Source organism: Sciurus carolinensis, chromosome 8 (assembly GCF_902686445.1).
Source record: "Sciurus carolinensis chromosome 8, mSciCar1.2, whole genome shotgun sequence".
Taxonomy (NCBI): domain Eukaryota; kingdom Metazoa; phylum Chordata; class Mammalia; order Rodentia; family Sciuridae; genus Sciurus; species Sciurus carolinensis.
Genome location: NC_062220.1, coordinates 132,553,735 through 132,581,035, shown reverse-complemented (window position 1 = coordinate 132,581,035; position 27,301 = coordinate 132,553,735). Strand labels below are relative to the sequence as shown.

At 41.2% G+C, this 27,301-nt stretch overlaps 2 protein-coding genes across 6 annotated transcripts in view; one reads left to right on the top strand and one right to left on the bottom strand.

Annotated features, from left to right (window-relative positions):
• The window catches only part of Dynll1 (dynein light chain LC8-type 1), a 31,607-nt gene extending 30,800 nt beyond the window's left edge, over positions 1–807 (top strand). For both annotated transcript variants that reach the window (XM_047560242.1, XM_047560241.1), the window contains exon 3: positions 386–807. In XM_047560242.1, the coding sequence (XP_047416198.1) occupies positions 386–523 (138 nt within the window). In that variant the 3' untranslated portion in view covers positions 524–807. The remainder of the gene's footprint in view (positions 1–385) is intronic.
• On the bottom strand, positions 709–26,031 carry Coq5 (coenzyme Q5, methyltransferase). 4 transcript variants are annotated; one of them, XM_047560238.1, is made up of 8 exons: positions 25,816–26,031; positions 20,328–20,477; positions 16,796–17,017; positions 9,454–9,560; positions 6,608–6,696; positions 4,952–5,063; positions 4,829–4,870; positions 709–940 (listed from the first exon to the last, which is right to left on the bottom strand). In XM_047560238.1, exons 1-8 carry the CDS (start codon positions 26,015–26,017, stop codon positions 923–925), a joined length of 942 nt encoding a protein of 313 aa, XP_047416194.1. In that variant the 5' UTR covers positions 26,018–26,031; the 3' UTR covers positions 709–922. The 4 variants fall into 4 exon arrangements, with proteins under 4 accessions (XP_047416194.1, XP_047416195.1, XP_047416192.1 ...); XM_047560236.1 differs by lacking the exon at positions 709–940 and having other exon boundaries at positions 4,114–4,870; XM_047560237.1 differs by lacking the exon at positions 709–940 and having other exon boundaries at positions 4,114–4,870; positions 4,952–5,045.
• Between the last annotated feature and the right edge of the window lie 1,270 nt (positions 26,032–27,301).

Here is a 27,301-nt window from a genome sequence, read left to right as displayed (position 1 = left end):
TAAGGCATGACATATATAGTGGGAGGACAATTTAGTTCTGTTTATCCAGAGGAATATAATAAACTACAACTGTTGATGTCACCTGCTGTCAGTGAGTTAAGAATATTATAGAAGATAGGAAGGTGTAATCACCATTATGACAAAGCACCCTGTCTTTGAGGCTGACCTTTCTGACTTTGGCCGCCTCAGCTCCCATTCCCATCTCAGCTCAGACTGCAAGCATGTTTGCATTAATGGACTATGTGGGCGAATTGGAGCTAGAGAACATTCATTCTTTCATTCTAAGAATTTGCAGATGCCGTTGTTCCTACTTTCTGCTCCTACAGGTTCTGGTTTAGAACTAAAATGCTAGTTTTTTTTTTTTTTTTTCTTTCTTTTTTCCCAGGAGTTTGACAAGAAGTACAACCCCACCTGGCACTGCATTGTGGGGAGGAACTTCGGTAGTTATGTGACACACGAAACCAAACACTTCATCTACTTCTACCTGGGCCAGGTGGCCATTCTTCTGTTCAAATCTGGTTAAAAGCATGGACTGTGCCACACACCCAGTGATCCATCCAAAAATAAGGACTGCAGCCTAAATTCCAAATACCAGAGACTGAAATCTTTAGCCTTGCTAAGGGAACAGCTTGATCTTTGAACATTTATTGTGTTTTGTACAGGGAATTCTCTGTACTAGTTTGTTGTGGTTATAAAACAATTAGCAAAACAGCTTACATTTGTATTTATTTTCTATTCCATACTTCTGTGCCCCATGTTTTTTTCTCTCAATCCATTCCTTTAAAAAATAAATCTGTTGGAGATGTATATGTGTGTGTGAAGTACAATTTATTCAAATAACAAGGTTGAAGATGAGGTTGGTGAGAGTGAGTCTTCAAAGTTGTTTCTATGGAACCACCCATTAGGGTACTCTTGAGTCTTCTCATCCATCCTGCAACAGCTGTGCATGTTAAATGCACGGCAGAGAAGTTTGAGATTGTTAGTTCTAATCTGAAGAAATGACATTTAAGCATAGTATTCTTTCAAAAGTATTGCTATAGAATATTCTGGGCTTCAGGCCCCAGTGGTGCTGATGGATGGATGCATGGTGTTCCTTTAAGTTTTTTTTTTTTTCATTCTTTTGGGTTGGGTACCAGGGATTGAACCCAGGGGCACTTGACAACAGCTACATCTCCAGTCTTCTATTTTTTGAGACAGTCTCGCTAAGTTGCTGGGGCTGGCCTCCAAGCTGGGATTACAGGCATGTGCCACTGTACTCAGCCTTCTTTAAGCTTTCTATGACTGTAAAATGGGAATAACTTGTAGCAGAGTTGGGAAATGAACTGTATTGCTAGACCGTAGACTATCCCCCTGCCCTTACCCTATGCCCTCAAAGGCTATGCTTAATGATAGAAGTTGGTTTGGTTTTGATGGTACCAGGGACTGATGACAAGTGCATTCTACCACTGGACTATATCCCCAACCCTTTGAGACAGGGTCTTATTAAATGGTCCAGCCCATCCTTGATCTTAGGACCCTCATGCCTCAGCCTCCCAGGTAGCCAGGATTAACACACGTGCCACCCTGCCTGGCTAGAAGGTAGTCTATTTTTGCTGAAAGTTGAACCCAGGGCTTGGCATATACTAGGTAAGCATTCTACTGTTAAGCTACATCCCCAGCTCTGGAAGGTGGTCTTAAAAAGGGAAAAGAAAAGTTTCTGAGCAGTCATCCTTCATGTTTACTTAATAAAGGCTGAGGTTGTGGCTCAGTGGTAAAGCATTTGCCTCACACCGCATATAAATGAATAAAGTCAAGGACCATCAATAATTAAAAAAATACAAAATACTTGTAAAAAAAATAAAAGCCCTTGCAGGATTTTAAACTTTCTGTACTCACTGTGTTTTAACTAGCTGTGGTCAAACTGATTCTAACAAATGTGAATTGAAACTTTTTTTTTGGGGGGGGGGCAGTTCTGGGGATCGAACCCAGGGCCTTGTGCTTACAAGACAAGCACTCTACCGACTAAGCTATCTCCCCAGCCCCTGAAACTTTTTGATTAGCCCAATTAAAGTTGTGGACAAGTAACCATTGCCAGGTATGATGCACATTTGTAATCCCAGTGACTTGGGAGGCTGAGGCAGGAGGGTTGCAAGTTCAAGGACAGCCTCTGCAATTTAGGGTCACCCTATCTCAAATTAAAAAGGATTAGGAATGTAGCTTAGTGATGAGTGCCCCTGGTTCCATTCCCGGTACCAAAACAAGTCACTATCAAAGGTTTCCTCCCAGTTTTATGGAGACTATAGTCTTATGAAGAAAAGCATATATATGAGAGATTTAGCTTTTTTTTTTTTTTTTTTTTTGCGGTTCTGGGGATTGAACTCAGGGCCTTGTGCTTGCAAGGCAAGCACTCTACCAGCTGAGCTATCTCCCCAGCCTGAGATTTAGTTTTATTTTTTGATACGGGATTGAACTTTGGAGCTCTACCAGAGCCTCATCCTAGTTTTTTTTTTTTTTTTTTGAGACAAGCTCACTAAGTTGCTGAGGGTCTCTAAATTGCTGACACTGGTCTAGAACTTGGATCCTTGGAGCTTCAACCTCCCAAGTTGCATTGATTGCGGGTGTGTGTCTGGGCGCCAAGGCTTTGAGACTTGGCTTTTGTAGGTAGCAGGGGAAAAACGTGGGTCTGGGTGGTACATGTGCAATTGCAATCTCAGGCACTCTGGAAGCTGAGGCAGGAAATCCCAACTTCCACAGCCACAGCACCTTAGTCACTGTTTCAAAGTTTTAAAAAAGGGATGGGGATTTTGTTTGTGGTAAAGTGCCCCTGGGTTCAAACCCTAAAACCACACCAAGAAAGCTAGAGCTGAGATAACCCATACCCATCTTGAGAAATTTCAAGAATAATCTTGACTTCTAGGTTTTCTACATAATTTGCACATGAGATAAAGCTTTTTGTTTCAGACGTGAGATCTAGAAGATGAAAGATCTGTAAGACATCTATGATCTACATCCCCAGGGTTTTGCTAAATTGCTTAGCACCTCACTAAGTTGCTGAGGCTCGCTTTGAACTTGTTTGCAATCCTCCTGCCTCAGCCTCCTGAGCCACTGGGATTACAGGTATGTGCCACCATGGCCAGCTGGTCTTGTTTTTTCTTAGCAAGGCCTCCTAGCCTTAAGCTTCAAGCTCTAAATATTTTTTCATGTCAGATGGGTAATGTGCCCACGAGGAAACAGGGGAGGTGCACCTCACAATATTGTGAACATCAAGTCACAACCCCAAGGGATTCACAAAAATATATTTCTGGCCTCCCCCCCCCTTTTTTTTTTGAGACATGGTCTTGCTAAGGTGCTCAGTATGGCCTTAAACTAGTGATCTTCCTGCCTCAGTCACTGGAGTCAATGCGATGTGTGCCCAGTTTTTATGGCCTCTTTTAACAAACAATGAACTGTAGTAAGGAGATGAGCTCTGTTTGGATCCCTCCCAGAGTACTGAAGTTGGGGGTTAGGCTACATAAATAGTTTTCGAACTTTTTTTTTTTTTTTTGCTATAAAGCCCTTTCTTCAAATGTATTTGGACCAAGAATACATTTATAAGACATGAAAATAGAACTTTGCTAGTATATTTAATATATCAACAAGGATTCAGTAGTGAATGATTTTATTTTTTGTGTTTTTTTTTTTTGTGAACCAGGGCTGCTTGTGTGCTCTACCAATGAGGTACACCCCTAGCCCTAGCCCTGTTGTTTTATTCTTTCTTTCTTTACTAGTAGTGGGGATTAAACCCTGGGGCACTTTACCACGGAGCCACATTCTCAGCCCTTTTTACTTTTTACAGCCAAGTTGCCCAGGCAATCCTCTTGCCTCAGTGTTCCAAGTTGATGGGATTACAGATGTGTGCCCCGGTGTCAGGCTTGTTTTGTATTTATTTTGAGATGTGGTCTCACCAAGTTGCCCAGGCTGGCTTCAAACTCGCCATCCTCCTGCCTCAGGCTCCTGAGTAGAAGGGATTACAGGTGTGTGCCATCACACCAGGCTGAGTCCTTTCCTTTCTGACAGACACTGAGTATACAATAGTGGCTTTTGGTAGAAGAGGATTGAAAGAATTATAAAAAAGTGTATTTTCCTAATCACTCAAATTGTAAACTCATTTACTGGTTCAACATACAATTCAAGGTGTTTTTTTGTTTTTTAATTCTGGAGGTGGGGGTGGAGGTGGGGGGTGGGCATGCTGAGCATAGAGCTCAGGGTCTTACAAGTGCCAAGCACATAATCTACCACTGAGCTATATACCCCCAGCCCAAAATTTGAGTATTGATTATTAGCCCTCTGACTTGGGCTTTGGCTTCTGGCCCTAGATTCAGTCCTAGGCTAAAAGGTGATTGAGGTGCAATTAAGTTTTCTGACTCATATCATCATTGGGTTCAAATGATCCATTATTCCTCCAGGAGGTAGCACTGTTAGAAAGCTACAAAGGTGCCTTAAAACTCTGCTTTAGTGCTCAGTGCTGGTTTTACCTGAACCCAACAATGCATAGCTAAGAGAAGTTGGCAGGAGTTGAACCAGAAAACAAACCAATGCCTTTGAGAGAAGGCCTGAGCAGCTTCTAATGAAAGCTGCAAAAAATGACAGAATTTGTTTCTTCCATTTTGAGACTGGTCGATTCAGAACTTGAGTCCAAGGTACTTATCCTTAAGAGGAGATGCTCAGTGGCTGCCTCATAGGCCAGATTATCCTTTAGCTCCAGGTTTTAACAGGTATGACTGGTTCATGTTCCAGGATAGAAAAGGAGTTAAAGTTTGAAGCCAGAATGAATGGCCACAATGCCTGAAGTTAGGCTTTCATAAGTCACCTTCTGAAAACCTGCATCTTCTATCATCTCCTTGAATGCTTCCTAAAACAGAAGGAAAGGCACAGCAAGAATTATCTGGATTTCAACTTCAGGCTTTTGTTGTAATCTACAGAAATACTGTACCTGAGATGGGAACTTTCGGATGCTCTCTACAAGGTACTGATAGGACTTCCAGTCTCCTGCAACAACCTCTCCTAGTACAGGAATGACCTGAAAGCTATACAGATCATAAAGCCTAAGCAAACAAAAAAGGCGAGAGATTAAGAGTAGAACATGCTTGGGGTTCATTCCTTGGACCCTCCATCAAAAATTCTTTTAAAAAAAGAAAAAAGTGCCCTGAATTCTTCCCTTGAAGCAAGGTTCTGTGGGCGTGTGTTGAGTCAGGGGTGTGGCTCACACATGTAATCCCAGCAACTCAGGAGGCTGATACAGAAGGATCTCCAGTTCAAGATCAGCCTCAGCGACATAGTGAAGCCCTCAGCAACTTCGCAAGACCCTGTCTAAAGAAAAAAAAAAAAGGGGGGGCGGGGAGGGGCACTGGGGATGTAGCTCAGAGATAAAGTGGTTCAATGTTTTTTTTGGTACTAACCAAAAAAAAAAAAAAAAAAAAAGAAGCAAGTCAGACTCAGATCACAAGTCCTCTAATGTCCATAGGGGGTCAAGCAAATACCTGAAATAAGGGAAGTAGGGGAGAATTACAAACTCTGGGATAGGAGTCCCCTGTGTTTCTTCTTTGCTAGCAAAGTAATACAACTTCTTTTTCCTTTTTCTCAAAAAATTAAGCGAAGTGGGTCAGGTGTAAGACCAAGAGGTATAGTGACTAGGTTCAGTTAGGAAGCACCATAAACGTGAGAAGAGGCAGTGAATACTCAGCTCTGACTACTGCATGTGGGAAGACGGGCCTACCAGGGTTGCCACAAGGCAGCTGATTTCCCAAGAGAAGCTGAACTCCTGATTGTCACATTAAACTTTCATTTTTTAAATTTAAATTTTGAACTGGAGATTGTGAGATTGTTTCAGGGGGCACTTTACGACTGAGCAACATTCTCAGTCCTTTTTAAAATTTTTTACTGGGAGATAGGGTCTCACTAAGTTGCTGGGGCTGGCCTCCAACTTTGGTACTAGGGATTTAACCCAGGGGTACTTTACCACTGAGCCATCTTCCCACTGCCCCCGCTTTTTTGTTTGTTTGTTTGTTTAAGTTATAGATGGACAATACTTTTATTTTATTTTTTTATTTTCTGTGGTATTCAGGATTGAACCCAGTGCCTCACACAGGCTAGGCAAAAGCTTTTCCAATGAGCTACAACCCAAACCCCTCCCTAGCCCTTTTTGTTTTATTTTTTTATTTTGAGACAAGTCTTATGAAGTTGCTTAGGGCTTCGCTAAGTTGCTGAGGCTATCCTTGAACTAGCAATCCTCCTGCCTCAGCCTCCTGAATTGCTGAGGTTACAGGCATGCACCACTATGCCTGGCGTAAAATTTCCATATTTTTGAGTCAATTTCTTAAAATACCATATGAGTCAAACAAAATATATAACGTGGGCCACCTTGGATCTCTGGATACTGGTTTGAGATTCTTCTGGCCTAAATATTGTCACTCACAATTGGCTGACCTCTAAGGTCTTTCAGGGCCTCTGGGACTCTAAAAATATACATTTATCATTAAAGCTTACTGGCTATTTTCTATCCATTTTGGGGTGGGAAACCCTTTGAATAGACAATGAAGATAAAGCCCTGTTATTTTTTTTTTTTTAAAGTCCTGTTATTAATACCTACCTGGATATGAGGGGGTTGTTCACTTGGCTAAACTCCAGACAAAGAAACCGCCCTCCTGGTTTCAGGACCCGATGGGCTTCTTGGAGAGCCTATGAAAGACAAGAATAGGACACACACTTCAATAATCTCACTCAGTTCCATGTGGCTGAGACATCATTAGCTTTGTGGGCATTATAAATGTTAATTCCTACAAATCCCTTATTTATTCTCAGTTGGAAAATGATAACAGCAGAAATAATCCTACATATCCTAAATGCTGCCCTTAACTAGAGAAGTTTACTGACCACAGATTGGTAAAACTCCATGAAGAGCAAGTTTAGAATTAGGGATCAAAATCAATGGATATTTTCTTTTTTTTTTGGTACTGGAGATTGAACAAAGGAGCACTCCATCACTCCATCACTGAGCTACATCCCCCCAGTCCTTTTTATTTTAGATTTTGAGGTGGGGTCTTGCTAAATTGCTAAAGCTGATCTCTTAAACTGTGATCCTCCTGCCTCAGTCTTCTGAGTCATTGGGATTACAGGTGTGTACCATCCATCTGGCTGGATATCCTCTTCAATATAACAATTTTACTTTAAGTAATCTATCTTACAGAATGCTTCTGCTGTGGAAATGACATGTATATGGGTAATTTGCTATTTGAACAGCACATGATTAGAAGCATTTTAAATTAGCCATTAATGAAAGCCTAATTAAATTAGGGAATAGTGACACAAAAGGAATCTATTCAGCTATTTTAAAAAGGAGAAATCAGCCGGTCCTGGTGGTGCATGACTGTAACCCCTATGACTTGGGAGGTTAAGGCAGGAGGATTACAAGTCTCAGGCCAGCCTTATCAACTTAGCAAGGCTCTCAGCAACTTAGCAAGACCCTGTCTCAAAATAAAAAATAAGAGCCAGTCACAGTGGTGCACGCCTGTAATCCCAGCGGTTCAGGAGGCTGAAAAAGGAGGATCAAGAGTTCAATATCAGGGGCTGGGGAGATAGCTCAGGTGGTAGAGTGCTTGCCTTGCAAGCACAAGGCCCTGGGTTCGATCCCCAGCACCCAAAAAAAAAAAAAAAGACTTCAAAGTCAGCCTCAGTAAAAGTGAGGCACTAAGCAACTCTGTGAGACCATGTCTCTAAATAAAATACAAAGTAGGTCTGGAGATGTGGCTCAATGGCTGACTGTTCCTGAGTTCAAACCCCAGTATCCCCCCCAAAAATAAATAAAAATATAAATAAATAATAAAGAAAGAAAGAATAAAACAAAATTAAAAAAATAAAAAATAGGATTGGGTACAGTGGCACATGCCTGTAATCCCAGCAACTCAGAAGGCTAAGGCAGGATAATGACAAGGTTGAGGCCAGCCTCAACAATTTAGCAAGATCCTGTCTCAAAAAAAAAAAAAAAAAAAAAAAAAAATTACAAGATTGGGAATGTAGCTCAATGGTGAAGCACCCCTGGGTTCAATCGTCAGTACAAAACAAACAAATAGGAGGAACCAGTGTTCTTTATGTACTAATGTGGAAAAAATATATAGATACTATGTTATCTATATATTTTAATATATCTGTATATTTAATATATGTGTTATTTATAATAAACATTTATTATTTATAATATAAAAATCACATACACACATCATTTTTTTTCTTGTACTGGGAATTGAACCTAGGGACACTTTAAGACTGAGCTATATCCCCAGTCCTTTTAATTTTTGATTTTGAGATAGGGTCTTGCTAAGTTGCTAAAGATTTTGCAAAAGATGCTAAGGCTTGCCTTGAATTTATAATTCTCCTGCCTCAGCCTCCCAAATCGCTAGGATTACAGGCATGCACCACTATACTCAGCTAGCAAATGTTTTGAACAAAATGTTAAAATAGAAATAAAGAAGAACTGAATCAGATTAAGAGATGAACAGTCCATTCTCCCTGTAGAGGAACCATGAATCTACCTTCTGCCAAAGTAATACCTAAGTGTGTTTTTCAGTGTCAGTCTCTGACCATAACCATACCTCTGATCTTCTGTAAGCTCAGATAGTTTCTTTTTTTTTCTTTTTTTTTTTTTTTGGTGCTGGGGATCGAACCCAGGGCCTTGTGCTTACAAGGCAAGCACTCTACCGACTGAGCTATCTCCCCAGCCCCTCAGATAGTTTCTTAAAGCGAGAGGAAACAGATAAAATGCCAGGGCAAGACTAACCATCCCAAAGACGTAAAAGCAACGAATACTTCTATGGGAGCTGCTCTGTGATTTTTGTCCTTTTTAATTTTATGACTAGGTAAATTGGCTTTTTTTTTTTTTTTTTTTTTTTGTACTGGGGATTGAACTCGGGGCACTTAACCACTGAGCCACATCCCCAGTCCTTTTCTAAATTTTGGGACAGGGTCTCACTAAGTTGCTTAGGGCCTAAGTTGCCAAGGCTGGCTTTGAACTTGTGATCCTCCTGCCTCAGCCTCCTGATGGGATTACAAGTGTGCACCACCATGCCCTATGAAAACTGGCAATTTTAAGGAAGTAGCCTCTAAGCTGAAAATATTCACACCACTCAAGTGCTGAACCCAGAGTAGAATCTCTTTCCTCACTTGCTGTGGATGCACTCCAGGAGAACTGATGTTCTTTTATATCTTCCTTCAGTACCGGGGATTAAACCCAGGGGCGTTCTACCACTGAACTACATCCCCAGTCCTTTCTAATTTTTAAAATTTTGAAACAGGGCTCATTAAATTGCCCATGCTGGCCTTGGACCTGCAATGCTCCTGCCTCAGGCTCCAGAGTTGCTGGAATTTCAGGCATGCACCATTTTGCCTGGTGAGAACTGATATTCTGAGAGTCAGACAAGCTCAGAATGCAGGCATCCATACCCGATCAATGTGTGTGACATTCCGGATCCCAAAGGCAATGGTGTAAACATCAAACTTGTCATCATCAAAGGGCAGTTCTTCAGCATCTCCCAGTACCCATGCAAGTCCTGGAAGATAAAATCAGTTTTGGGTCTCAGTTTGGGTAGCTGTCTCCCCTGCACCCAGTGAATTACTGAACCTGAGGAATTTGTAGTCTGCCAGGCAGAATTGTGAGTAGTCTAGGCTAGCCAATTTATGACTAGCGTCTGAAATGGAAGCAATCTTGGGGTACTGGGCCCTTAAACCTGTGGAGTATGATACAAACTTGGTACTGTCAGAACTGAACTGAATTGAATTGTTGGACACCTACTAGATATCAGCAAACTAAAGAACTGTTTGGTGTTTGGAAGACACCACACATCTGGGGTCAGAAGTGATGTTGGAAAACACTACAAAACCTGCCTTCTCCATTTGATTCTGGCCACTGTCTTCACAGTCCTTCAATCTTAAGAAAATTTTTTTTTTTTTTTTTTTGGTTTTGTTTTTGTTTTGGCCTGGGGATTGAACCCAGGGCTGCTTTATCACTGAGCTATACCCCCAGGCTTAGTTTTTAATTTAAGACAGGGTCTCCTTAAGTTGCGCAGGCTGTCCTTGAATTTGTGATCCTCCTGCCTTAGCCTCGAAAATCCGCTATAACTATGGGCATGTGCCCCCATGTTCGGCTCCATCTTAAACACTTGAAGCTGGTATCCTTGTAGTTTAGCAGGATCTTAGTTCCTTCTCCTAGGGTTTCAGAGTATGACTTGATGTTTACTTAGTTATGTCTACCCTCAGCAATTATTTTTAAAAAACCATGCTAAGGATTGAACTCACACATGCTAGGCAAAGTGTTCTACCACATACCCAGCTTCACCCTCAAGCAATTTGTATCCAACTAAGAGTTCTGGGTAGAACATGTGGTTAAGAGTCCTGCTCCTAAGGTTTGACTGCTTGGATTCTAATACCAGATTTGTCATTAGTTGTATATTCTCTTTTTTGTAGTGCTGGGTATCCAACTCAGAGCCTCAAGCATGCTAATCAAGCAATCTATCATTGATCCTTACTTTCAGCTTTAGCTGTGTGTATTTATATTTGGGACTGGGGGTTAGATTTAGGGGCACTGTACAACTGAGCTACAGCCCTAGTCCTTTCTATGTTTTATTTTGAGATAGGGTCTCACTAAGTTGCCAAGGGTCTTGCTAAATTGCTGAGGCTGATCTCAAACTTGCAATCCTCCTTCTCAGTTGCTGGTATTGCATGTGCCACCACTCCTGGCCCTAGTGCTACATTCTTTTTTTATTTTTATTTCTTTTTAGTTGTCAATGGACCTTTATTTTATTTATATGTGGTGCTGAGAATCGAACCCACGGCCTCACACCTGCTAGGCAAGCGCTCCACCACTGAACTACAACCCCAGCCCCTAGTGGTACATTCTTGAATAAACTACTTCATTTCAGTTGTTTCATTTATAAAATGGAGTTAATAATAGTGCAAATTTCATAGAGTTATTGCAACTATTAAATTAGTTACTCTACAGAATTTAGCATAGTTATATAGTTGGTTTCCTGATCCACAGGTTCCCCATCCACTCATTCAACCAAACTCAGATCAAAACTATATGGAGGGGTCAGGTGTGGTGGCACACGCCTGTAATCCCCAAGGGCTTGGGAGGCTGAGGCAGAAGGATCACAAGTTCAAAGCCAGTCTCAGCAACTTAGCAAGGCAACTTAGCAAGACTTAGTGAGGCACTGAGCAATTTAGGGAGACCCTGTCTCAATATAAAAAAAAAATTAAAAACAGGTTGGGGATGTGGTTCAGTGACTAAGTGCCTCTGGGTTCAATCTCTGGTACCAAAAAAAAAAAAAAAAAAAAAAAATTGAAGGAGCCAGAGGTGGAGCTCAGCAGTAGAGCACATGCTGAGCATGCATAACGCCTGAGTTCAATCCCGCGCACCAAAAAAAGGGGAAAAGAATATGTTTGAAAAAAAATTCTCTATGTATTGAACATGTACAGACCCTCTTCTTGTCATTTCCAAAACAATACTGTATAACAATAATTCTCATCATATTAGGTATTATAAGTAATTCAAAGATGCTATAAAGCATATAGGAGGAAGCCAGGTAGGTGGCACACGCCTATAATCCCAGCACCTCAAGAGACAGAGGCAGATGGATCACAAGTTCAAAGTCAGACTCAGCAACTTGGCAAGGTACTAAGACTTAGTGAGGCACTAAGCAATTTAGTGAGACCCTGTCTCAAAATAAAAAATAAAATTGGCTGGGGATGTGGCACAGTGGTTAAGCACCCCTGTGCTCAATCCCTGGTACTGGGGAAACAAAAAGTTGGATATGGAGCTGGACACAGTGGCACATTCGTGTGAGCCCAAGGGCTCAGGAGGCTGAGACAGGAGGACTGTTGAGTTCAGAGCCACCTCAGCAACTGAGGAGGATGTGTAGAGTCTGTGCAACTAAGGGGTTTGAGCATCTGCAGATTATATCAGAGGGAGTTCTTAAAACAAATTCTTTGTGGCTATTGAAGAATGACTGTATTGGTTCTACTGGAGTCATAGAGAAAGCGTCTAGACCCCAAGCATGGTCCTGAATTCAGAAGCACCCTATCTCCTCTAAGGACACGATTTGACTTTAACACCATTAAATAAAAATTACAGGATGATACTATTTTGGAGTTCCTGCACTAAGTCCCAATGGACCAGGCTAAAAATAAAAATGGAGTCACTCACACTAAAGTTCTACATCACCAAGCCGAAAATAAGCTGTTTATCTGACCTTCTGAGAAACCGGGAGAAATGAAAAATAACAGCCAAATTTCTCATACAGTCTAGTTTTGTTTTGTTCTTTAGGGACTGGGAATTGAATCCAGCGGCACTTTACTACCGAGTCACATCTCCAGCCCTTTTTTATATTTTACATAGAGACAGGGTCTTGCTGAGTTGCTTAGGGCCTCTCTAAGTTGCTGAGGCGGGCTTTGAACTCACAATCCCCCTGCCTCAGCCTCCCACGATGCTGGAATTATAGGCATTACATGCCTGGCTCCTTCTTTTTTTTTGTAATTTTGAGACAGGATTTTAATTGCTTAGGGCCTCACTAAGTTGCTGAGGCTGACCTCCATCTCGCAATCCCTCTGCCTCAGCTTCCCAAGTCACTGGTACTACAGGTGTGTACAATAGTGCCTGGCCCCAACAGTCTAGTTTCAATCAGCATGGTCATGAAGTTTTCTCTGACTTTAATCCTAACAAAGAAATAATCTGAAGTAATCTGATGTTGATCAATCAGTCATTTTTCTATTGCTTTGGCCTCATTTTACAAGTAGAGTAACTTCAGTTGGGCACTATGGTGCATACCTATAATCCCAGCAATTTGAGAGGCTGATTCAGGAGGATGGCAAGTTCAAGGCCAACCTCAGTTACAAAGAAAGTAGCTTTGTGGTACTGGGGATTGAACCCAGGAGTGCTTTACCATTGAGCTACCTCCTAGCACTACATATATATATGTGTGTGTGTGTGTGTATATATATATATATATAAAAAAAGATATATATATATCTTTTTTTTTTTTTTTAAACTGTGAATTGGACTCAGGGGTGCTTAACCACTGAACCACAGAGTCATATCCCTAGCCTTTTTATTTTGTATTTTAAAACAGGGCCTTGCTAAATTGCTGGGACTGGTTTGAACTTTTGATCCTCCTACCTCAGCCTCTGAAGTCACGGGGATTACAGATGTAAGCTACTGAGTCTAGTGAAAAGTAACTCTGAAATAACCAATCTGCTTTTTGTACTCATTTCTGCTTTCTTTAGCCTTTATCTGTTTATGAAACCAACATCCTGCCAGGCAGGGTGGTGCATGCCTGTAATCCCAGCTACTAGGGAGACCGAAGCAGGAAGATCACAAATTTGAGGACAGCCTGGGCAATTTATCAAGATTCTGTCTCAAAATAAAAAATAAAAAGGACCCAGTCCCCAGATATGGCTTGGTGGTAGAGCTCCCCTGAGTATAATCCCAGTACCACAAAAAAAAACAATAAAAAATAAAATAAAAAAATTAACCTCTTATTCTCTTTTATGGAATGAAGTGTTGCCCAATTACAGAATTGCAAATGACACCAATTAAGATCTTTTAAGGCTGAGGAGATAGTTCAGTTGGTAGAGTGCTTGCCTTGTAAGCACAAGGCCCTGGGTTCAATCCCCAGTACCACAAAAAAAAAAAAAAAAAAAAAAAAAAAAAAAAAAAAAAAAAATCTTTTAATCAAACTGTTATAATTTTGTCCTTTTCATCCTGTATCCAATCACACATAAAATATAAAAAGAAGGCTAGAGGAAATCAAGTGAAAACAAACCATCCAGAAAACAAATAAGCAATATCTAACTAGAACTAGAACTTTTTTCAAAACTTTTTTTTTTAGTTGTAGATGGACACAATACTTTTATTTTATTTATTTATTTTATGTGGTGCTAAGGATCGAACCCAGTGCCTCACGTGTGCTAGGCAAACGCCCTACCACTGAGCTACGCACGACCCCAGCCCAGGAGCTTTTTTTGTTTTGTTTTGGTGCCAGGGATTGAATTTGCTCCCAGGGTGTGCATGGGTGAGAACATGCACACACACACATATACACAATATATGTATATGTACCTATAAAATATATAATAGTATTAGACAGGGGTTGGGGCTTTAGGTCAGTGGTAGAGTGCTTGCCTAGCATGTGTGAGGCACTGGGTTTGATCCTTAGTATCAAATAAAAATAAAATAAAGGTTAAAAAAATAGTATTAGACATATAAAATTTCCTTCAATATTAACTTTTACATCTGTTAAATAACTTCTAAGATCCCCTTCCTTCGTTTCAACTTGTTTTTGCATGAAATGTTTTACAAAAGCATTACTGGATATTACTAAAACAAAAAGGAAAGAAACCATTCCTTTGCAGTGCATTGGCTGTTAGGGGAGCCTAAAGGGCAAGCTACTACTGAAGAGATGATTCCATAAATGGAATGTTACCTCTCATTTCAATATCTTCGTTCTCCATTCCTTATACATGGTTATCAGTAGGAGTTAGAAAACAGTGCCTTTGTCTAAAAACACTAGTGACTGTCTGCCTTCTGGTTAGTGTGGATGGTTAACAAAAGAGTCCTTCATCTTGGGGGCCAAGTGGGCTGCAGTTCGTTTAGGCAGCTCCTTCTGGAGGCGGAAGGAGAAGGAGGAAGAAGAATTGGGCTAAAATAACCACAGACACTCAGGGTGGGGGAGGGGAAAGGGACAAGTGCTGATGTTGACTTGTGGGACTCTCTACTTTGTTGCATACTATTGCCTCTCTGTGGCTGCCTGCAGTGCCTGGCCAGCTGAGAAGAGGGCAGTGCAGTGGCCCTGAAAAGCTGGGTTAACAGGGTACAGCTACCAATTTGAAAAAACTGGGGGCAGAAACACTTCAAAATATTAAAATAAATGGAAAGGCAAATGTAAAATTTATGTTTTTTGTTTGTTTGTTTGTTTGTTTTTTTGGTTTGTTGCAGTGCTGGGATTGTACCCAGGGCCTCACATATGCTAGGCAAATGCTCTACCACTGAGCTACACCCCCAGCTCCCCTAAAATTTATATTTCATGCTGCAGCTCAGCTGCTCCATTTTGAGCTTGCAGTGGGATCCTGCAGTCACCAACTTACCTGGTCTACTAAAGTAAAGAAGATGTTGTTCTGGTGCTGGGGACTGAAACCAGGGACATTCTACCACTGAGATACATCCCTAGTCCTTTTGTGTCTTTTTGTTACCAGGGATAGACAGGGTCTCACTAAGTTGCTTAGGAGCTCACTAAATTGTTGAGACTGGTTTTGAACTTGCAATCTTCCTGACTCAGCCTTCTGAGTCACTGGGATTACACATGCACACCACTGCGCCAGGCTCATCTCTAGCTCTTTTTATTTTTTATATTGAGACAGGGTCTTGCTAAGTTGCTGAGGCTGGCCTTGAATTTGTAATCCTCCTGTCTTAGCCTCCTAAATTGCTGGGATTACAGGTATATGCTAAAGTAAGGACGTTTGAGGAATACTGTATGGACGTTTCTCTGGGTCACTGTGACCTCTGAGAAATAGATGTCCAAACAGAAGAAAGAGTAGAAAGATCTGTTTTCATTTTTTGCTTTTCTGGTGGTGGCACTGGGGACTACTTAGGGAAGTTAAAAGGTGAGATAGCAAGATGAAGCAGGAAAAGTCTTTAGACCTTGATGCAGCTGTGATGAGGTCTCAGTCTACCCAGTAGGGATATCTGGAGCAAAGACAGCTGTTAAGAGTCCTGCTTGGGGACTGCTTGGTAGAGTGCTTGCCTCTCATGCAAAAGGTCCTGGGTTCAATCCCTAGCACCACAAAAAGAGTCCCACTTGGGAAATGTGCAGGCCCTGGACGCTTCACAGTGCTCAGTCATGGCCTGGGGGCTGCCAGGAAAGAGCTTGGTCTTGCTTGAAGCTGAGGAAGGGAATGAATTACTAGTAGGGAAGAGGCTAACTAAGTGTAGTCCTTGCGGTTGAAGGGCAAGTTCTGTCTTCACAGGAAATCTGAACAGTTTGCTCATGTTCCACATAAATCAAGCCACCATCCTAGTACTGATAGGGAATGGAATGAATCAAGAATAGGAATGATATGCTGAGGTCATCCTGGAGCTGCTCAGAATTGGAAGCAAAACTTCCATTTTAGGGTCCAAGAGCTGAGAGCCAAAGATTCAGCTCCAATTTAGGATCTGCCACTAAGTTTTGTGACTTGAGTAAGAACCTTAACCCTTTTGGGCTCTGGTTATATTCCCTGTTACATAGGGCTGATCATGTAGCTCAGTGGGTTGCGAAAATAAATGTATAATGTATATAATGCCATATTAAGGTGGAATCAGTCACACAAATGATTTTCAACTCCCTCCTAACTACAAGTTTCTGAGACCTGGAATAAAAAGCATTTCAAGAACTGGGTGTGGTGGCACATGCCTGTAATCCCAGTAACTCAGGAGGCTGAGATGGGAGTATCACAAATTGGAGGCCAGCCTTGGCAACTTAGTAAGACCCTGTTTGAAAATGAAAAATAAAAAGGGTTGGGGGTGTAGTTCTGTGGTAGAGTGTCCCTGGGTTAAATCCCTAATACCAAAAAATTGGAGGGGGAAAAAAAGGCATTTCAGTATGAATATGTAACAACAAATTTCATCAATATGCACCAACAAAAAATGTGAAAAAAATAAAATAGTATATTATATTTTTTTTAAAAAGCATTTCAATGTTTTATGTAATCCTCTTAATTCTAAACATAATTTGTGTCAACTTTCTGTAGGACTCACCAGCTTTATATCCTCGGTCAAAGGCTTTCTGCTTTCCAACCTTTAGCATCTCCCTGTTGATGTCACAAACCATGACAAGGGAACCACCCAAAGAATCCTCTTCATTCTGGTACTTTTTGGCAATTTCTTCCCAGGATAAATTTTGTTGGGCCCTTAACTGCTTCTTCTGCTTTCCTTGATGCTGTGCCTGAACATAATTAAGGAACCGGAATGCAATGTCACCTGTGGGAAGCCAACGGGAGGAAAGATACAAACAGAAACAGAAAAAAAAAAAGCATTTCCTAAACCCAAAGGGAGTAACAAAAGGAATGAATGAGTGCATGAAATAGAAGTTTCTACTTTTTTCAATGGTAACCTTTTCTTCAAACAACTTTTGTTTTGTTTTGTTTTGTGAGTTACATCCCCAGTCCTTTTTATTTTTATATTTTTTGGTACTGGGGATTGAACATAGGGACACTTAAACACTGAACCACATTCCCAGTTCTTTTTATTTTTTATTTTGAGATAGGGCCTCACTAAATTGCTGAAGCTGGCTCTGAACCTGTGATCCTCTTGCCTCAGTCTCCTGAGTCGCTGGGATTACAGGTGTGCACCACCACACCTGGCCCATAAAACAGTTTTTATAACAGAAACTAAGTATATACAAATGGTCTTCTGTATCTCCAGATTCTGCATCCAAAGACTGAATCAACCATGGATCAAAAATACAGTTAGTCAGGCACGGTGGCACACACCTGTAACCCCAGTGGCTTGGAGGCTGTAACCCCAGTGGTTGAGTGGCCCTGAGTTCAATCCCTGGTACCAAAAAAAAAAAAAAAAAAAAAAAAAAAAAATGCAGTTAAAGGGCTAGGGTGTGGCTCAGTGGTAGGGCACTTGCCCAGCATGTGTGAAGCACTGGGTTCGATTCTCAGCACTGCATGTAAATAAATAAAATACAGGTCCATTGACAACTAAAAAATATTTTTAAAACAATGCAGTTAGGGGCTGGGGAGATAGCTCAGTTGGTAGAGTGCTTGCCTTGCAAGCACAAGGCCCTCCTGGGTTCCATCCCCAGCACCCAAAAAAAAAAGCAAACAGTTAGAGGGCTGGGGTTGTAGCTCAGAGCATTTGCCTAGCATGGGTGAAGCACTGGGTCAATCCACAGCACCACATGAGCACAAATAAATAAAACAAAGGTTAAATTATTTCTCTTTTTTTGGGGGAGGTACTCTCTTTTTTTTGGGGATTGAACTAAGGGGCACTCAACCACTGAGTCACATCCCTAGCCCTATTTTGTACTATTTTGTATTTTATTTAGAGACAGGGTCTCACTGTGTTGCTTAGTGCCTCACCACTGCTGCAGCTGGCTTTGAACTCGAGATCCTCCTGCCTCAGCCTCCCAAGCTGCTGGGATTACAGGTGTATGCCACTGCACCTGGCTCCCCAGCCCTTTTTAATATTTTATTTAGAGACAGGTCCTTGCTGTGTTACTCAGGGCCTTGCTAAATTGATGAGGCTTGCTTTGGACTCAAAATCCTCCTACCTTAGCCTCCTGAGCTGCTGAGATTATAGGTGTGTGTCACTGGGCCTGGTTAAGGTTAAATTCTTAAAAAAAAAAAAAAATGCAGGTAAGAGTCAGGTACAGTGGTGCATGCCTGTAATCCCAGTGACTGGGGAAGTTGTGGCTGGGTGGACTATAGTTTTGAAGCCAGCTAGGGCTACTTAGTGAGACCCTGTCTTAAAATAAAAAAGTAAAAAGGGTTGGATATGTAGTTCAGTGACAGAGTCCCCTTGAGTTCAAGCCCTAGTACCAAAAAAATGCAGTTAACACTGGATGTGGTAGTACACACTTGCAGTCCTAACTCAGGAGACTGAGGCAGGAGGACAGCAAGTTAGAGGGAAAGCCTGGGCAATTCTGTGGGACTCTGTGGGACTCTGCCTAGGCTTTCGGGTGGGACACAGCTGAGTGGTACAGTGCTTACCCATCATGCATGAGCACAGGGTTCAATCCCCAGTACCCAAAACCAAAATTTACAAAATGTAGTAGGCCTATGATGGTTTTGACTGTGCTGAGCATGTGCAGATTTTTTCCCCCTGTCATCATTCCCTAAACAATTCAGTATAATAACCATTTAAATTGTACTAGATTTCTATTTTGCAGTGCTAGGGATCAAACCTGGGACCTCACTGCATGCTAGTCACCAACATGTGTTTTAGAAACCCTGGACATTTTTCTCCCCAGATGCCCAATGTGCAACAAATCACAAAGGACCGTGCGCAACAATTCAGCTTTTGATAACTGACGTGATTAGGCAGAAAGGGCTACCTAGAAAGCTTAAGCAATGTGATAAAAGGCTTTCCCCTGAATGGGGAGGAAAAGGGGGTTGAAGGCTAAAAAGAAAATAAAACAGGTTCGGGTATAGCTCAGAGGTAGAGCACTTGCTCGGTATGTTCAAGGTCCTGGGTTCTGACCCACATCCCAGAAAAAAAGAAAAAGAAAAAAATTAACCAGTCATCATTTAGGTGGGAAGTGTTTGGAATCAAAAATTGGTCATTTTACTTTTCTACTTTTTGTTTTTATTTTCAAAGAAAAGTGACAGGCACAAAATTGCTCTCTCTCTCTCTCTCTTTTTTTTTTTTTCCAGGGCTGGGGATTGAACCCAGGACCTCCCACATGCTAGGCATATGGTCTGTCATTGAGCTACACCCTAAGCCTTTACTGTTTTTTTGAGACAGGGTCTTAACTAAATTGCCCCAGCTGGCCTTGAACTTGCAATCCTTCTGTCTCAGCCTCCTCAGTAGCTAGGATTATAGGTGTGTGCCACTGTGCCCAGTTTAAAGCTGCTTTTGACTAATATTTTTGCAAACCATTCTCAGACATTTTAAGTATTCAGATTTTCAGTTACCACCTTCAGCCTAATGGCAGGTGTTATGGTTTAGATGTGGTATCCCCCAAAAGCTCATACATGAGACAATGTAAGAAGGTTCAGAGAAATGATTAGATTGTAAGAGTCTTAACCCAATCACTGAATTAATTCCCTGATAGGGATTAGAGTGGTAACTGAAGTGGAAGGGTGAAGTTGGAGGAGGTGGAAATTAGGGCATAACTTTGGGGTATATATTTGTATCTGGCCAGTGGAGTCTCTCTCTCTCTGTGCTTCCTGACCATCCTGTGGGCTACTTCCCTCTGCCACAGTCTCCTGCCATGATGTTCCCCCTCACCGAGAGCTCCAAGGAACAGAGCTGGACTTCTATGGATTAAGATCTCTGGAACCGGGGCTGGGGAGATAGCTCAGTCGGTAGAGTGCTTGCCTTGTAAGCACAAGGCCCTGGGTTCGATCCCCAGCACCAAAAAAAAAAAAAAAAAAAAAATCTCTGGAACCATGAGCCCCAAATAAACTTTTCCTCTTCTACAATTGTTCTGGTGGGTGTTTTAATCACAGTGGCGAAAAAGCTGGCTAAAACAGTAGGTGAGTTAGCTCATTCTGATAAGAGAAGCTAATTTCCACAACACATGCTCAATGGTACCTAAGGACACCAAATCCAATATTACCTGTGCCTCCAGCAACATCGAGCAGTTGGGTCCCAGGTAGTGGGTGCATCTTCCTGAGTAACAAATCCTTCCAAACACGATGGATACCAAGACTCATCATATCATTCATTACATCATACTTCTTGGCCACACTTTCAAACACCTGATAGACTGATATGGGAGAAACACACAATAGCTATTAGTAGGATTAACTTGAGAAAATCTTAACTGGAAAAGAGGAAGCTTTTCCCACTCCCCTGAAATTGCCTGTCTTTGAAAGGTGAAGTTAAATCATAGTGCTTGATGCCCAAATCTATACCTTAAGCTGGGTGTGGTGGTGCACATTTGTAATCCCAGTGATTTGGGAAGCTAAGGCAAGAGGATTGCAATTTCAAGGCAAACCTTAGTAATTTAGTGAGATCCTAAGTAACTTAGTGAGAACTGTGTCAATATAAAAAATAGCCAGGTGCAGTAGCACACACCTGAAATCCCAGTGGCTTGGGAGGCTGAGGCAGGAGGATCACCAGTTCAAAGGCTGCCTCAGCAATTTAGCAAGGCCCTAAGGAACTCAGTGAGACCCTGCCTCTAAATAAAAAAATGGCTGGGGATGTTGCTCAGTGGTTGAGTGTCCCTGGGTTCAATCTCTGGTACCAAAAAATAAATAAAAAATAAAAGGGGCAGGAGTGTACTCTCAGTGATAAGGTGCCCATGGGTTAAATCCCTAGTATCAAAAACAAAACCTAAATCCCACTTTAACATTACCTCTTTATAAGGAGGCTTGAAAGTACTTCATTGAAGAAATCAATTTCTTTTTTGCTGTCTTATTTTTTTTCTTTTCTTTCTTTGGTGCTAGGGATGGAACCCAGGGATGCTTTACCACTGAGCTACATCCCCAGCCCCTTTACTTTTTATTTTGAGACAGGGTCTCACTAAGTTGCTGAGGCTGACCTGGAACTTGAGATCCTCCTGCCTAAGCCTCCCAACTCTCTGGGATCACAGGTGTGTGCCACCACATCCAGCTAGTTATCTTTATCTAGAACTACTATCTTATAATAACACTATGTACCTATTTGGTGCCAAACAGGTATTTGTTTCCTAGAGGATGGGGCGCTAAGGGATTTGAAATTTTTCTTTCTTCTTCCTTTTTATTTTGTTTTCTTTTTTTGCTATGCTGGGGATTGAATCCAGGGCCTCATGCATCTCATGCATGCTAGGCAAACACTATATCTTTGGGCCACATCCCCAGCACAGGAATTGGAATTTTTCTAATTGCTATTATAATAAGACAAAAAAAAATTGGATAGATGTATGATTAAAGGATGGGAAGACCTCCACTCATCTCCTGTCTGCATCATGAAGAACTTGAGGAACAATTTGGTGAGCAGATGGATAACAGGATGTGAATCAGGTCCAAGTCACACTGTAGATCATCATGAATTTCCTGCATAGGATCAAGACAGAATGTGGAATCTAGGATAGCCAGAGAGAGGAACCTACTATCCAAGACACTCAAAACAGTGTCCCTTTAAAGGTACATTTAAATTCTTTGCACTCCACAGTTTCTCTGCCCATAAAATGAGAATATCAGTATTAGCTCCCTGCCTCTCTAACTATGATGCTGAATTAGATAATGAAGAGGAGATGCTTTGAGTTCCTCAGATGAAATGTAATGCACATGTGGAAAACATTGCTGTCCTCTGCTGAATCAGACTAGAGTCTCCCTTTAACTGAATCTGTTTTTTTTTTTTTTTTTTTTTGTACTATGGATTGAACCCAGGGGTGTTTAACACTAAGTCACATCCCCAATCCTTTTTTTTTTTTTTTTGCGGTGCTGGGGATCGAACCCAGGGCCTTGTGCTTGCAAGGCAAGCACTCTACCGACTGAGCTATCTCCCCAGCCCTCCCCTATCCTTTTTACATTTTATTTTGAGACAGGATTTTATGAAGTTTCTTAGGGCCTTGCTAAGTTGTTGAGCCTTCCTTTGAACTTGGGATCCTTCTGCCTCAGCCTCCTGAGTCGCTGGAGTTACAGGTGTGTGCTACCACGCCCGGCACCTTTAAATGAATCTTGAATGTTTATTCTCAATTTTGTAATCTCCAACCTTGCTGTTTTCTTTGGAGCATATTTTGGGGTAACTGAGAGACAACAGGGTTCAACTTGTGAAGTATAACTATGCTTGCATGAATTTCAGTTATTGTTGTTTAGTTAAATAGCCAGTCCCCCAACATCACCATTCAAATACAATGGTATATTAGCTGGAACTGCATGAAGTACAAACTTCACTAGCAGAGTTCTTCAATCCAGGAATTATCATGTAAATGTAAATAACAGATATGCATTATTATCAGTGACCAATTGTATCACTTCTTTCACAGACAGGTGACTTGCCACTTTGAATCAGTTCTTCAGTTCCAACACAGCAAAGCCTCTTGTCTCTCAGTAATAAACCTATGTGGCATAACTGGATAAATGAAAGAAATAACTGGGCATCAAAAATAAAAGTGCAGGGCTTGGGTTGTGGCTCAGTGGTAGAGTGCTTGCCTAGCGTGTGTCAGGCATTGGGTTCGGTTCTCAGCTCTACATAAAAATAAATGAATAAAATAAAGGTCCATCAACAATTAACTAACTAAATAAATAAATAATGAAAGTGTAGGGGCTGGCATTATAGCTCAGAGGTAGAGCGCTCGCCTTGCATGGGTGAGGAACAGGGTTTGATCCTCAGCACCACATAAAAATAAATAAATAAATAAAATAAAGATATTGTGTCTATCTACAACTAAAAAAAAAAAAAAAAAAAAAAAAAAAAACGAAAATTCACAGGACTGTTCAGGTAGCTCAGTCGTGGAGAACTTGCCCAGCATGAATAAGGTCCTGGGTTTGATACCCAGCACCATAAAACAAAACAAAACCAGCTGTGGTATCACATGCCTGTAATCCCAGTACTGGGGAGGCTGAGGTGGAAGGATCACAAGTTCAAGGATAGCCTCAGCAATTTAGCAAGACTCTATCTCAAAATCAAATGAAAAGGGCTGAGGATGTATTTGGGTGGTAGAGCAACCCTGGGTTCTAGCTCCATTACTGCCAAAAAATTTAAAAAGACAAAAATGAAAGGCCACACGGAAATGGAGTGATAAAGGTGGAACTGAAATTGGAATCAAATTTCAGTGGTGTCATGGGAGAAATACATAACCATGTTGACACTCTTGCTAATGGAGGAACTCAAGATACACAGAGTTAATTACATTAGTTAAATTAAAATTAAATCAATTATTATTTTTTTAGTACTGGGATTGAATCCAGGGGCACTCTACCATTGAGCTGTATCCCCAGTCCTTTTATTTTTATTTTTTATTTTTGCACAGGGTATTACTAAATTGCCCAGATTGGCCTCAAACTTATGATACTCCTGCCTCAAGTTCCTGAGTAGCTGGGGTTACAGGCAGGTGCCATTGCTCTCAGCTTAATTTTAAATTACAGAGTACTAAATAAATATTAGCTTTATTGTTTTTTTTTTTATTTCCTTATACCCTTATCACTGACACAAATGTTAAATTTTGAGGGGGAGGGTTGTTTCTGGGAATTGAACAAAGGGGGCAGAGCATGCTCTACCACTGAACTATGCTTCCAGGCTCAATATATATATATATATATATTTTTTTTTTTTACCAGGGATTGAACTCAGGGGCACTCAACCACTGAAACACATCCCCAGTCCTTTTTTGTATTTTATTTAGAGAAAGGGTCTCACTGAGTGGCATAGCACCTAGATAAATTGCTGAGGCTTTGAACTCACTATCCTCCTGCTTCAGCTTCCTGAGCTGCTGGGATTACAGGCATGCACCACTGTACATAGCCAGGCTCAACTGTTTTTAAATATTATGAAATAATTGTAATTTCCCCATCAGTTATTAAGATCATTATGCGTGATTTCAGCTTAGTGGCTATTTTTAAAGTCTTATATGACTACATAAGATGAAGTCTGCCTATACTTCAACCTCAATTCCCCATTTGGAATGCATATTTAGTTCGGATGGTAAGTCTTCCCTTGTGTGCTGTTGTGGGGAATAATTTTTAAAAAATTTTTGTTTTTAGTTGTAGATGGACAGAATACCTTTTTGTATTTATTTATGTGGTGCTAAGGATCGAACTCAGTGCTTCACACATGCAAGGCAAGCACTCTAACACAGAGCTACAACCTCAGCCCCGGGAAATATTGATTATATATTGTAAAGAACAATACAGAAGTTAGGTATTGTTATTATTGTTATTAAACACTGGGTAAGAGCACATGCTTTGGGAGCAATGCACCTAAATTCAAATCCCATTCTGCCACTTATTAGTAGAATCTTGGGGAAGTGACTTGATATCTTTGTTTCACAGTTTCTTCATTTATAAAGCTAGGCTATCAATTCTACCTCACAGGACAATATTTATAACAATTAAAGTACTTAAAATGTTTCAGACCCTCAATAAATGTTCACTATCATTTTACTTGGGTCCTCTTATTCCACTTCACGAATAGTTATGAAGTTTTTAATGTGCATCAGGTACTAAGGATACAAAAATGAATGAGCCATTGTCCTAGCTTTCAGGGCATTTACAGTTCTGTGCAATAAATGATAATTTCAATTCAATGTCTGAAGAATTCCAGTAGAACTATATATTTAGTAAGGGTGAGGTGAGAGGTAATACAATGTACTCCTTAAAAGGATGGGAAATTCCACTGTGGTTTCTTTTCTTATTGTCCGAGTGACCTTACCTTTTAGAACTTTACCTTTTCCATCGGTAAAATAGGCATAATACCTTACTCATTATAAATGTAATAGTTGTAGTTTAAAAACTGTCCTTTTCCCTTTCCCATGCCTGTGGCACAGTGCTGACATAAAGAAACTGCTCAACAATATCTAACATTAGTTGAGCATTACTAAGTGCCAGGATCCGTTCAAAGCACTTTAATGTATGAAGTAATCTCATATTCGCAGGAACTCTGAGAACGGTTCCTACTATTCCTATTTGGCAAATATGGAAGACAAGACACAAAGAAGATTGTTTCTTTTCCTCTTTCTAGAAAAAAAAAAGGGGGCTCTCTTTTAAGCAGAGGCTAAAAATGTGGCCTCTGAAGTCAGACCAAACTGGGTTGGAATGTACACTGGTTCAGTCACTTACTAGCTGTTAAATTAGAGAACTTCTTGCTTAACCTTTAAATCTCATCATAACGAGACTTCCTCATATGTAACATAGGGATAGCAATACCGACCATCAGAAAGCTGAAATGAGAATCGGAAGAAATGTCTACACGGTCGATTGATGGTTTAGTGGTAATTATTCTGCTTAAATGGAGGCTGGCGTCTAAGCTCTGCGGGTCCGGCAGTGGGGTACTCCTTGGATGTCAGGACTTTACAGAAAACAGAACGGGAGTTAACAGGAGTTAAATCAATCCTTAGTTGAGCAGAAGAAACCAGAGCGCGGACTGACAGATCCCGCCATTCGCCCTCTCGCCCCTTTCACCTTTGCCCCCCTTCTCCTCTTCCGACACAGTCTCAAACCCGAAGTGTGTTTCCGTTGCTCGCTTCTCTTGGGACAAAAGCCGCGCACCCAGCGGGCCCCAGGGCCAAGAACTACGAAGCCCTGGGAGCCCGCAGTTCCGCTTCGCTCTCGACAACCCACGGCCGCAGTAACTCCATAGACCACAGGTCCTGGGGGCCGCCATCTTGACAGCTGGGCGACAGGAGCCGGAGCGTACGTCCTGTTGCGTCACCAGATGCGTGACGGCTGCCGGCTGGAGACATTATTTATTCGAATGCGTCCTGAAACCAGGTGTTAAGGAGGCATGACTGATCTCTGGGACTCAGAGGCTACTTACTCTTTGAATATCCGAAAGCCCTTCCTCTTTCTTTTTGCAGATTGAATTTAGAATTCATCAGGAATGAGGAGAGCTCAGGGTGAGCCTTCAATCACCTCTTAGCAGAGATGACTTTTTTTTTTTTTTTAGTTGCAGATGGACATAATACCTTTATTTATTTTTATGTGGTGCTGAGGATCGAGCTCAGTTCACTCAGCGCTTTAGCACTGAGCCACAACCCCAGCCCCAATTCTGACAAACGGTATACCAGGACCAACTTGCAAGATAATTAGTGATTTTTTTTTTTTTTTTTTCCTTTCTGGTGCAAAAGGGGAAAACAGAGGCATGGTGTAGTTAAAAAACCAAGATCACAAGGTCAATTCCTGCAAACTTCGGTCTAAGAATCACCTCGTTGGAGCTTTTTTTATTGGTACCGGGGATTGAACCCAGGGACACTCAGCCACAGGCCTTTTTATATTATATTTAGAGGCAGGATCTGGTTAACTTGCGATCCTTCTGCCTCCTGAGTCGCTGGATTACAGGCCTGCCTGGGTCATTTGAACTTTAAAATGCAGATTGCTGGACCCCAACTACCAGAGATTTTTAAATCAGTATATCTGGTATGTATCCCTAGAGTATGAGAGTGAAAGTGTGTGTGTGTGTGTGTGTGTGTGTGTGTGTGTGTGTTGGGAATGGAATCCAGGGCCTTGGGCATGCTGGGCATGCTAGGCATGCACGGAATCTTTATTTGAATAAACTTCTCTGGTAAATATGATGGAAGGAATTTACAAACCTTTTTTTTTTTTTTTTTTTTGGTACTGTGGATGGAACTCAGGGACACTGTACCACCAAAATACATCCCCAGCCCTTTTTATTTTTTGAGACTAGTATTGGTAAATTGCCCACATTGGCCTGCAATTTGCCATCCTCCTGCTTTAGCCTCTCAAGTTGCTGGGATTACGGTCCTGCACAACCTTGCCTGTCTTGCACACCATTCTGGAAAAACATTGAAAAATAAGACTGTTCTTTGGCCTGTGCATTTTATGAACCTAGGAAGTTCTAATGGGAATGAAAACTTTGGTATCATTTTAGAAAGCTAGAACCAAAAACTATGCACATTTTGTTTCCTGCTGATACAATCTGAATTTGTAG